The sequence below is a fragment of the Leopardus geoffroyi genome, chromosome X, assembly GCF_018350155.1.
Source record: "Leopardus geoffroyi isolate Oge1 chromosome X, O.geoffroyi_Oge1_pat1.0, whole genome shotgun sequence".
NCBI lineage: Eukaryota > Metazoa > Chordata > Mammalia > Carnivora > Felidae > Leopardus > Leopardus geoffroyi.
In genome coordinates this window covers 102974873-102987861 of record NC_059343.1, presented here as the reverse complement: position 1 = coordinate 102987861, position 12989 = coordinate 102974873, and the positions used below count along the sequence as shown (strand labels likewise).

Here is a 12989-nt window from a genome sequence, read left to right as displayed (position 1 = left end):
CTTTTAGTTTTCCTGATTGTTTCCTTCCCTGTGCAGAAGATTTTTATCTTGATGAGGCCCCAATACTTCATTTATGGTTTTGTTTCCCTTGCCTCCAGAGACATCTCTAGTAAGAAGTTGCTCAACTGAGGTCGAAGAGGTTGTTGCCTATTTTCTCCTCTAGGATTTTGATGGTTTCCTGTCTCACATCTGGGTCTTTCATCCATTTTGAGTTTATTTTTGTGTATTCAACTACCTCACTTTTAACACTATCATGTCTAAACCCTATTTTTTTACAAACTGCTAGGGTATACTGATCCTAAGTACTACCCAAGCAAATCCAGTGATTCATTAAAAAATAATACATTATAACCAAATAGAGTTTCTTTTAGGACCACAGAGAAGGTTCAACAGTAGGAAGTCTATTGCTATAGTTTACCCCCTTAATAGATTACAAGAGAAAACTATGTGAATATTTCCATAAGTGCTGAAAAAGCAGTTGATAAAAATTCATCACCTGATTCTGACACTCCTAGTGAGCCAGGAAAAATAGATAGATCAACAAAGCATTTCAGGCCACTGGGCAATGTGTCAAACTGAGGAGCTTCTGGGGTCATCTTATCATATGATAAATCACTAGAGGATAGGAAAAGGTAGAAGTTCTAAGAATACATACGTGTTCTCAATAGATAGCACTGTATCTGCATAGTCTTGGTCTATTGTTGCCGTGGCTTTCATTTGGTTCCTTAGGTCTCTTGTCCTTTGTTGTTTTTGTTGTTGTCTTGCATTAATCTACCATTTTAAAAGAATGGGGGATATTTATTGTTGTAGTTAATGATTCCTTTTGGATAAGGAAGTTTTTATCTTGCCATTAGTTACCTTTTAAATGTCATGAAATTCTTTGTAGGATGTTCCCTGAGGTTGTGAGGGAACATGTGAGTTTCTCCCACTATCAGACTACTTTTAATTATGTGTCGCCTTTATAAATGCAGCCATTATGACTTCTGAAGCTGTTGAAAATCATCTGCTTAATCTTGGCATATTTTGTACATCAGTTTCATTGCATAGCATTTTTGCCTTGCCTATTTAATGTCAATCTCCCGTCCCAGCCCTTGTAGATGAATGTCGCAGTCACTGAATTGGGTGTCAGGGGCACGGGGGCCCTTAGCCCTCTTGCAGTCCCCACATCATACATATGCTACTGCTTGGAGAAGTAGAATGAGCTTTCAGTTCTTTTTTCCAATGTCTAATGGCTTTGCAGCAAGCTACAATCGTTCTTTAGACACCAGTGTAATAAAGTTTTCTTTATCAGTCAGTGTTAATATTTGCAAGATGACAAACAGTGCAGTCAAAGGTGCAATCCTGTGACCAGAGGACAGAGCCCGCTGCAAAAGCAGCGGTCCCATCTTGACAACCAATGACTCTTGGTTAAGAAACATCCCATTAATATCTCTGTGTGGAGGTGAGGGACAAAACACAGAAAGACAGAAATCCGGACAGAATTAAGGGTGTCACAAGGGAGGCGGTCACATCATTCAGAGAAAGTATTCTGCTATCTTAATGGCTCTTTCCTCACCTGCCATCCCAATACATACATACCAGCATGGGCCCACTCTAGCAGCTCCTGGAAAGTATGGTCCAGGCGCCCCCCTTCTCCACCTATCTCGGCTCACTGGCAGACCAGTGTGCCTTCTGCTGCTCCTCTGAAATATTGATGAATAATTATTTTGCCCTTTCTATTACACTGTTCTTCCTAATCCCCGCTCCAGAGTGCCAGATGCTAAATCGGTGGTCTGTACCCTGCTGTGTTGATGATCAGATGCGATAGGCAATAGGCCACCCTGGGAAATGGCAGTGGTCCATTCTGCTTAGAGCTGAGACCCAGCTGTTACAGTACCAGGTAGAGTGTAATGTCGGGGCTCAGCATTTCCATTGCCAGTCCCTGAGTAGCCTCTCTTCCCCTATATTTGATCCCATAAAAAAGAGTAGGCATTTAGCGTATCACAGTCTGCCTCCATGGGACGAGTCTAGGACTGGTTGCTACTGTATTTCCCAGTTTCCCGTGCGTTTAGAGAGTCACTCGACTCTGTGGGGTGGAATGTCTGCATTCTCATAAACCGGTTGCAAGTTCCAGGATTATATTAAAGGGGGCTGCTGTCAGAAGGAAACCTTGCCTTGTTAGTCTGAGCAAGGAGCCACGTATAAAAATACCCCGACACACAGCCAATCTCATTAAAGTTAGTTGAAATTTTGGACAAGTCTTAAGTATAAATTATAACTTTATTAGCTCATAGAGCTTTCTCCCAAGAAAGGAAATCTAATAAAAATTAGAGAGAACTTATTAAGTAGCTGCCTTGTTGCTATTTGCTATGACTAGGGGGGAAAGTAATATCGTTGCGGGGTTTGCAGCCAATGCACTTTTTTGTTGTGGACTAGAGAGCAATTCGGAGAGCAGATAGGAGGTAAAAAGAGTCTGTCTCAGTACCATTGCATTGAGAACTCTTTAATTGATACTTTATGTAAGCATTTCCTGCCACAGAGTTAGGAGGATCTCTAACTGTCACTGAGAGGGAAAAATCCGGCTGCAAACCACCATTGGAGGTCACCAGGGCACGCTACTTATTTGCCAAACTGCATCATCACCTTCTGGAGAAGGGATTCTAGGGGAGCTCACCAACCCTACAGTGTACAAAAGGCAGATCCTGACAATGGTAGGGAAGGAGATGATGGCTTTCAGGGAACTTGTAATTGTCGCTGTGATTATTTACTAATCGAGACTTTTAAATGTTGGCAAGAGAAGCAGAACCCGTGTTATTCCGCACACCAACATGGCCCTAAGCGTGCTTTCTCACCACCTGATTTTGCCATCATGAGATACGGGGCTGTCTTTGGCTTTTGGGTGCAATCTCCAACTTGAACAGATCAAACACAGTCTTGAAAGAATGCACTTTGGAATCATACGGTGTTAGTGCTCCAGGGACACTATAAGAATTATCTGATGCAAAAGTCTTTGAGGTGAGATCTCTGTTTGGATTTTAGGAGGTCAGTGAAGCCTTAGAATTATATACAAAATTGTGTGTGCACCTGAATTTTTCTAGGAAGAAGATTCTTACCTTTTATCAAATTCATAATAAAAGTCCCCCTGACCCAAAAGGTTCTAAAAATCATCAGTTCTAGTCCATCCTCCTCCACCCTGACTTTGACCAGTGAAGAAAATGACTCTCAGAGATGCAGAGTAACTTGCCTGAGACCGAACAGCTAGTTAATGATGGACCCAAAAGTTGAAAGTTTTTCTGACTCTAGTTCCATAACCAACTCTTTCTACTCTACCACAGTTGTTTTAGCAAGCTCTGGGGGCCATGACAGGATATCAAGGAGATTGTAGAGAGCAGTGATTTGTGCCATGACTATAACCTGAACTAGAGTGCCTTTGAGGTCTTTTCATCACTGAAATTCTGTTTCCATCCACCTTCATAGGGAGCAGCATTGACACAGGATGATCCCAAACTAATTTCCATTTAGAAATTATTTCCGTTTTATGATTAGTCTTTCCCACTCCCCATTGATCTCCCTTGTTAATAATGCTTGGTTAGGGCAAACGATAAAATGAGTTTGCAGTCCGTGAGTCTTCACCAGCTGGTGGATGGGCATCCCTATCAGGACCAGCTACATAATTTACAGGGCCCATTGTTAAATGAAAATACAGAGGCTCGTATTAAAAAATTACTAAGGATTTCAAGACAGTGACAGCAGAGCATTAAACCAAGTGTGAGACCCTTCAAAGCATGGGCCCCTGTGTGACTGCATAGGTCACATACCCTCTGAAGATGGCCCTTTAAGATCCCTATTAAGGCAAAAAGGACAAAAAGAAACCAGCCTACGATTTAAAATTGGCCACAGATGGTCCACAATGTTACAGAGTTGTATATTCATAATCATAAGGGCTTTTTGGCTTATGTGTTATGCTCACACACGCACACACACGCATGCGCATGCACGCGCGCGCACACACACACACATATAAATCAGTTTGACCAAAAATTACCAATTTTTCCCTTCACCCAATTCCAAAAACCAAAACTAGTTTGCTTTCGTTTTTCATCTTAGGACCTATGGTTCTGGCATTGTTTAAGCACATGCTTTCATTACCAGTTTTCATAACTAAATGACAAAAGAAGGAATGAGTTCTCCAGGGGCATCTAAAGAGTCAGGTAGAGACAGAAACGAGAAAGCAATGGTCGACTAGTAGCTAGGGATATTTTAAGCTGCCAGAAAGGGGGAAGCAGCTTCGGGGTATGCAGTGTAATGAGCCAGTACTCTCAGGCTTAGAACATTATAAGAACAGAAAGCATTTTAAATTCAAGAATCAGAAATCTGGGGTTGCAACAGGTAAGCAGGGTTACCAGCTGCGAAAATGGCTGGGATTTGGTATACTTGAGCTAGACATATTGCAGCAGAGCAGAGGCATCCTTGCTACCACATTTCTCACTTCCCATTTTAGTGGCATTCCAGGGTTCCAAGTTTAATGCGCAACATCTGTGCTTCCTAAGAGTTGAAGCCAAATGTTGGGTGATATCCCATTGGTTAGCTCTATGCAGAAACCAAAATATAATGTGCACAAGGTGGAATTTACACTTGCAGCGCTCAAAGCAAACTCAAGACTTCTCGGCAAACTAAAGGCCACTTAGCACAAGAGAAAATATAAATGGGGCAAATCGATTTTATTAGTCTCATGTGTCGTCAGTTGTTGCAGAAGTGACCCAGTACTCCAAAACCAGCTTCCTAAGTGCATTTTGCACTCTGGAGAGATAAGAAAGCAGCCCTCCCTGCACCCCTCCTGGAAAGGTAAAGAAAGAAATTGTATCAGCAGAGCTTAAGCCTTCAGAGAGCTTATTTCCTCAGTTTTACAACACGGCCTCCAACCCAAAAGCCCAATGCTTAATGTCCATAAACATATGGTACACACCTAATGACAGCACGCATTCACTCACTCATCCATGTATGTATCTGGTAGGCACTGACTGATCGCTCTTGGACGCCCCGTGCTATGCTACACGTTCTGCTGTACTGTGCTAGCTGAAAGGCATTTGCGCATTTCAGCCCCAGTCAGAATTCAATAGCAAATGCAACATCCAAAGAATTATCAACCTGTGTAAAAACAAAGCAAATGTTTTTAAATTTTCTAACGTGTTATTAACTTTTTGTTTGCAGTATCTGTGGGATACGAATACGAAACATGTCCTGACTTTATTCTCTGGGAGAAAAGGACAGTTATCTTACAAGGTTTTGAGATGGATGCTTCTAACCTAGGAGGCTGGTCATTGAATAAGCATCATATTTTGAATCCTCAAAGTGGTAAGCAGTTTTTTATTTTCAAAGGATATACAATTTTAAAATCACAGTCTTATTTTTAATTGTTCCAAATTTGGGGAAGACCTAAATGTCCAATACTAGGAGAATGGTTTGATAGATGTTTCCAGTCATTCTATGGAACTTTTGAAAATTGTGGTAAAAGAGGGGCGCCTGAGTGGCTCAGTCGGTTAAGTGTCCGACTTCGGCTCAGGTCATGATCTCATGGTCCGTGGGTTCGAGCCCTGCATCGGGCTCTGTGCTAACAGGTCAGAGCCTGTAGCCTGCTTCAGATTCTGTGTCTCCCTCTCTCTCTCTGCCCCTCCTCTGCTTGCACTCTGTCTCTCTCTCTCTCTCTCAAAAAAAATAAACATTAAAAAAATTTTTTTAATTGTGGTAAAAGATGCGTAATGAAGTTGACCTTTTGACCATCTGTAAGTGTGCAATTCAGTGGCAGTAAGTACATTCACAGTGTTGTGCAACCATCACCATTGTCCATTTCCAGAATGTTTCCATCATCCCAAAGAGAAAATCTGTACCCATTAAACAGCAACTCCTTATTTCTCCTCCCTGAGCCCCCTATTCTACTTTCTGTCTCTATGAATTTGCCTAGTTTAGGTATCTCATGCAAAGGGAGAGACGTACATGTTTTTAAGGCTTTTCATACACATTGCCAGGTTTCCCTCAAGAATAATTGTCATTTCGTGATCAAGAGTGCCTATTTCTATGCACTTAAGAAGCTTTTAAAATGTTTTTTAATACTGGGGCGCCGGGGTGGCTCAGTCCGTTAAGCGGCCGACTTCGGCTCAGGTCATGATCTCTCGGTCCGTGAGTTCGAGCCCTGCATCGGGCTCTGTGCTGACAGCTCAGAGCCTGGAGCCTGTTTTCAGATTCTGTGTCTCCCGCTCTCTGACCCTCCCCTGTTCATGCTCTGTCTCTCACTGTCTCAAAAATAAATAAAATGTTAAAAAAATTAAAAGAAATGTTTTTAATACTTTTTTTTAATACTCTATACACATACACACATAATGCTATGTATATGTATTACATGTATGTAACACCTATTTGATGCAGAAACCTTGGAAAAGTGCAAGAAAAAAATTGAGTGTCAAATTAAGGTGGTGTAAGTCCACTACCTAGAGATGGCCATGTTAGTATATTTCTTTTCAGACACAACAATCTGGTTTCAAATTAGTGCTAGCATAGTGAGACCTCTTCCTCACAAATTTCTATGAAACTGGGTTTTAAGAATCATCTACCATTATTGCTGTATCGCAAGTAATTAACCAGTGTATCTGACGTTGTAACCAACTTTTCAAAAGTGGAATAACAATTGCCGTGTTTTATACAATCTAAGATTCCATCAATTACACTGTTATTTTATGGAAAGTGCTGCCAATTAAACTATGACATGCATTGATTGCAAGATACATACTTATTTTCAGAGATGCTAAAAATGTGAAGCAAAATGTGCACTTTAGGATCAATGAATCATCCACATGATACAGTTTTCAAAGGGCTTTGTTGAATTCTGTCCCACTTTAAGTACAACCCTGGAGTGTGGCATTAATCCCATTTAAAAGATCAAGAATCTGAGAATCATGTGACTTTCTCTATTAGTAAATGGCTAGTGCCGTGTGCTCCTTCTCTGCACCACAGTCGCGTATCCACATAAATGTCAGTAGCTCCAGTAAGAAGCTAGGAATTGAGTCAAGGGACAGTTATAGGTAAAGAGGAGAAGAGGTAGAGGAAGACAGAAGAAGTGAAAGAATCTGGGGAAAGAGAGCAGTCCTTGACTTCACTTAGTTTTAGGTCTCCTACATCCTGAACTCGGGAAAAGGCAGAGAGCCAGGACATGGTCACCTTCCATCTTTGCTTTGAACTATTCTTCCTGCTGTCACTTTCTCCTAGTGTGTGTAATTTAAATGTTACCTAAATCAGGAGAAGGGACCACAGGTGGCCCTGGAGCCCATGTGTCTCTCAGATAAACTGACCTCTCTTACCCTGGTTAAAAATGCTTCATCCAAGTTCCTTCACCTCGTTTTGCATCCTACTGGGAGGTCGGTCATTGGTGCTCCCATCCAGCTTTCATTTGAACATCTGCTGGTAAGCTTGCCCTGTGAAATTGTATTCCTTTTCATCCAAAGAGGCAGATTTTGAGCAGCCTTCAGTGGAACACGTACTTTGAGTTATTTCTTCAGGAGTGGGGATGTGAATGTCTTGAGACAGTTAACGCTTTTCCAGCCAGGCATCCTTGTATGCATCTTACCTTCGTGAAACAGCTGGCTAAGGTCAGGATATCTTGTAAGGCCATGAACTGACCAAGGCTAAGAGATCCATTTTATAATCACACCTATGATCTTACTTTGTTTGCACCACAGTTGGGTCAGGCCAGCCAAGCAGCCACAGAGGCTGGGAAATTTTGATTGGCAAAACTAAGCAGGTTTGCTTCAACCGTGGAATGACACCACCCACCATGGTCCCAGTGTGGGACGCCGAAGGTAAATGAGTCCATTGCGGTGTGCCTTCATCATACCTGCTCCCCCTCTTTCAAGGAATATTCTAAATTCCATTTCAAATCGTTGGTTTTTTTAAGAGCAAAGATTCAGGCACAGATATAAAATGTCAACTTTTTTCTGTTGTCAAAAGGGGAATCATAGTTTTAAAAGTACAAAAACGAAAGGGCAGATGCCACTTATTAAGTTATGAGGTTTTTTGTTTTGATTTGAAAGAGTTTGACATTTTAAGCAGCCATTTCTTTTCCACTCACTTTTATTGGCTTGTATGGATTGTCTCTTTCAAATGCCTGTCATTGACATTAAGCACAAAGTGGGAAATGACCTCGATCGAACCAGCCCCCGGCTGTGTGCTCCCAGTCCCATGTCCTCTTACCATTTGCTTCACACAGGCTTAAAAATTCAGAGCAGAGGGGAGCCATTGAGAAAGTTGGCTTTGGGGGCCCCCTGATTTCCACCGACGTGTTCTCTCCACCCCTGCCTCACCAGTAGTCAGGTTTTCCGTAACAGGTACCAAGTTGGTTCTGAGAACCTTCTTAACACCTTTATTGCAGTGCAATTGATATACCATACGACTCACCCACCTTAAATATACACTTCGGTGATGGTTAGTAAATTGTGGAGTTGTGCACCCAGCACCACAACAGTTTTGGAATATTGTCACCCTCAACGGATCCCTTGTGCTCACCCCAGCCCCACTAAACGTGCTTTCGGTCTCTTTCTGAGAATTTTATTCTGAGACACAAACCTTATGTTAGATAGGTTTTTTTTTTTTTTGTTTGGTTTTTAAGGAACATTTGTTCATTGTATCATCTCATTTGTAGGCACATTGTGTTTCTACCCAAGAACTTGTCACACTTGCCAGGAAACAGATCTGAAGCCAGCTCTGCCACTGCCTTTCAGCCTGACCTTGGACACGAACACCTCTCGTGGGATGTTTTCGAAGTCTAAATCCCACCTACAAAGGCAGTTTTTAGAAGCAGAAATGATAAGTGTGAAGGAGCAGCCTTGAGAAGGCCAATTTAGAAAGCAATGCTCTTTCCCCCTCAGGTCAGACAGTCTTTTCTGACTGATTAAGGCAAGAGCGACCGTCTTTCCAAATTCCCCCACTCTGCTTCTTTCTGGAAAAAGCCTAACTCTTTAGGCACCCTGCTTTTTTGATCTGAGACAGATGGCAGATTAGAAACAAGAATCTATCTTCCCCCAGTTTCCTCTCACTGGTTAAAAAGACACCTGTAATTAGATTGGATGCCTGCTGCCATTCAATTCTTTAGTTTTTCTTTGGTTCCAAAAATCATTATGCAGCGGGTACTTTCTAGAAGGCAGTGTTTTCAGACCATTTGTCATGTTAGTTGCAGCAATTATATTTACCTGACAATTAACCATTGGTTGTGGAGAATTGCTTCCAAATATTATGCCTGATATATATAGATGGTTTCTACTTTCACCAAGATAAAAAAAAAAAAAAACACCAGGTACTTGTGTTTTTCGATATTATTCCTTCAAAAATACATCTTCTTAGTGATTACAGAGAGTACATAGTCTTATGTTTTAAAAGAAACTGGCCCTTTAAAATTATAAGAAATAAAAACGTGTACATGAGTCGTCTATTACAGAGGTAAGCTATTTGTTGTAGTATATCTTTATATCAAACACATACCCTTGTGTGTCCTCCCAGTTGAGTGTTAAAAATTATTAGAAAAAACAATCCAGGGTACTAATTGGATATCGTCATCTGTCTGCAATGGATAAAGAATTTCTTTCAACGTAGACTCCAAAATAGGCCAGTAGTTTGTCGACAAATGGTTTTACTGGGAGGGGAAGTAAATTTCCATTGATCACACTGGCATATCTTCCAGTTTGTGTTTATATCGTCTCAGTCAGGTCCTAAGAGAAATATGTATTGTGTCCCTCGTTGTTCATAAGTCTGAAAAATGGTTTCTTCTTTGAAATCAGCATAAAGCACCACCCACTGGCTTCCAAGGGGAATTTTTATTTCAAACTTATTTATAAGCTTCAAAGGAAGTTCTGAGCAAGGTAGCAGGAGGGTATGAGCAGTGTGTTTAAAAGCATGCTTAGCTTATTACACAACCGACTTTGGGCTTCTTGTTGGAGAAAAGGAAAACTTAGGGGAGAACACACACAGTGAGCCCCATTCAGTAGGGTTTCTTTGTTGACTGTAAACAAGACACCCAACCCTAGGTGGGAAGTTGGCCTTCATATAAATAATGCGCGTTGTCCTGGGATCATTTGATTCTGTTTTCAAAATGAGCATGTGTGGCAGAATAAACTGGAAGGGAGGCGGCAGTAATTGATCAAGATTTCCAGGAACATAAACAAAATATTTTCAAAGAAACATTTTGCAGAAGAATTGGTGTTAAATCATTGTTGCTAGATGGTATGCCCCGGTTCTATGTAATGGAAGGTTAAACAGATTCTTGAAACAACAAAAACACCCTTCAGAATGATCTATTTTTCCAGGGCAGTACAAAAGGGGTTTGCCCATTTTTGTTTTGATTGCTTCAGCTTTAAACAGGAATGGTAATTTCAGTACACGGGCACTTCAGTACCTCGCATGAAAGCAAGACATCAATTGTTGAGATGTAATCAGAAAGTACATTGCCTTATGTTTTATTTCCTTTAATCATTCTTCTTCTTTGATGGAGTGCTGGGCTTTCTAATAGAAAAGGGGAGTTTTAGAATTGTAGGCTTAGAAGAATGGTTTAGAATAGCCATCTTTAGTTTTTAAATTGCCAGGAACCTGGTAATAACATGTCATTTTGAAGGTAATTGTTAACTACACCGTTATATTGATATAAAAAAAATGGAGATCTACCTGTGAAAATAGATGTTAATAGCAAATCTGGTATTTCCAAGCCAATAATTGGACATATTTTTGAATGATATACCTTGTAATGCATTGCTGAAATACAGACATGCTAAACAGTTGGTTTCCTCATTTGTTAGAGAACATATCATAGTCTCATTGGTAGGATATTCAGGTAGCAATCGTCAGGAGGTTTCTTTTCGATGATGTTGTGTGACTGTCATTCAAGTTCTCATTCACTTCCTCCTGACTCATTTAAATTGTAATGTTGATCACACTGCAATTAAGTGTTTTTTGGGAAATGAAATTCAGTCCTATTAATCTTATTTAATTAACTATTCTAAATCTTAGGAATTTTGTTACTGATGAATAAAGTTATTAATAAAATTAATAAGAAAGTAGTGATCCTCGAGACATCTCACAGTTCTGCAATGAAAGACCAATTTGTTGGGGCATAAGCTCGTAGCTGTTCCTGCAGATCATATGTTGAAAAAATAGCCAGAAATCACCTTGGGAGGGAGAGTCAAAATACCTAGACTTGAAATCCGAAGGCTATATGATGTATGGGATTGGTTTCCTGGAAGGACCCTTCCAAGTACATGTTTGGTGCTATGGTATTATGTATGTGTTACCCTCTTACTTATTTTTGCCAGCACCGTTCCTATTTCTGAGTGATCAGCGGCTTCTATTGTAGGACTGTGGGACCAAAAGTCAGAAGAAAACTGAGGAAGATATTTCAGGAAATGTTTAGGGAGAGTAACAAGCAATCCAAGGAGATAGATAGCAGGGGTCATGGGAGAAAAAATAAGACTGTACAGGATTACTGCATTCATTCATTTGCCGTCAGTTACTTCAGTGTGACACGTTGGCATGCCTTCTCACAACATGGATGTTTTACCTGCCCAGGCTCATTCTGGGCAGACTTGAGCACAGCAGTACTTGTTCCTTGGATTTTCTGCCCAGGCTCAGCAGGTTTGCAAAATCATTGGGATTTGGACAAGGAGACTACAAGAGACTCAAAACCTATTTTCAACATTTGCTGAGCTCCTCTAATGATTTGGCCATGGGGATTGGCACTAAAATGCAGAAAAGAGTCAGACAGAGGGTCTGCCTTCATGGAGCCCAGGCTCTAGTGGGAAAGATAGAGAAGTGATGAAAACCGTATCATACAAGTTAGTGGGTATAATAACGGAGCTATGGAAAACAAACCATGGGCACAAGGAAGAGGGAGTAACTAATTCTGCCTGGACAGAGCATCGGAGAGAATTGAGCTGAGCTTTGAAGGATAGATAAGAGTTCCCCAAGCAGACAAGAGGAGGAGGGCTTTCAAGATGGAGAGGGAATAGCATGTACCAGTGTAGACAGGAAAGGAAGTATGTGAAAGTAATTATAAATAGTTCACTATCACAGGAACTCAAGATCCCAAATGAGAGGATGCTGACGGGGGAGACTGAAGAAGTAGGCAAGGGTCAAGTCATGAAGACTTTGTATACCTTAATAGAGAATGTACCCCCTATCCTGTAGAGGATACAGAGCTGTTGAAAGATTCTAAGCCACATACTGAAATGATCTCAATGGCAGGAGTGGGGGTGATGGTTTGGAGATAGGTATGCATGGAGGCCAGGAGACCAAGAAGTTAAGAAAAACTGAACTAAAGCCTTAGTGGTAGGAATAGAAATGACAAAACTGGTTCAGCATATTTTGGAGATGGACTCAACGTGGGTTTTGTAATGAGTTAGGTTTAGAGAATGAGGAAAATAAGAGGCCCGGTCATGGCCACACTTCCAACTTGGGTAAATACGCACACTGTGATACCACTCATAAGATGAGTAGGGAACTCAGGAGGAAAAGCAGGCTTTGGCAGGGGGAGAGGAAGACAGTGAGTTCCATTTTACACTTGTTGAGTTTGAGGTGCCTCTGGGGCATCTGGGTGAGGAGATCGAGCAGGAAATTGCATGGCAGGTGACAACTCTGGACAGGAGAAAATTTTGGCGTATAGAGATACGAGTTAAAGCCGTGAGATTGGAAGAGATTGCCCAAAGAGAATGCACAGTATTTTCCAGCATTTTCATAAGTCAGTATCTCTATTTCCTGCACTGATGATAGTGAGATATGGTCCAAAAGAGTGGAAAATTCAAGTCCCTTTCTTATATCTTTGAAGTGCATTCTAACAGTATGATTTTTTTTCACAGAAGTCAATTACCTTCCTGATGGTGTTTTGCTAAGGTTAATATTAAAATTGACTGATATTTCCTTTTCAGGAACCAGTCAGTTGCATAGTGAGGGTAATTTGAAGTCAGACAAGTGTGTGCCAAGCA

General features: G+C 41.0%; 1 protein-coding gene across 3 annotated transcripts in view; it reads left to right on the top strand.

Annotated features, from left to right (window-relative positions):
• TENM1 (teneurin transmembrane protein 1) overlaps window positions 1-12989 on the top strand; it is a 783454-nt gene that overhangs the window by 654622 nt on the left and 115843 nt on the right. For all 3 annotated transcript variants that reach the window (XM_045472379.1, XM_045472378.1, XM_045472380.1), the window contains one exon: window positions 5191-5334. In XM_045472379.1, coding sequence (XP_045328335.1) covers window positions 5191-5334 — 144 coding nt within the window. The remainder of the gene's footprint in view (window positions 1-5190; window positions 5335-12989) is intronic.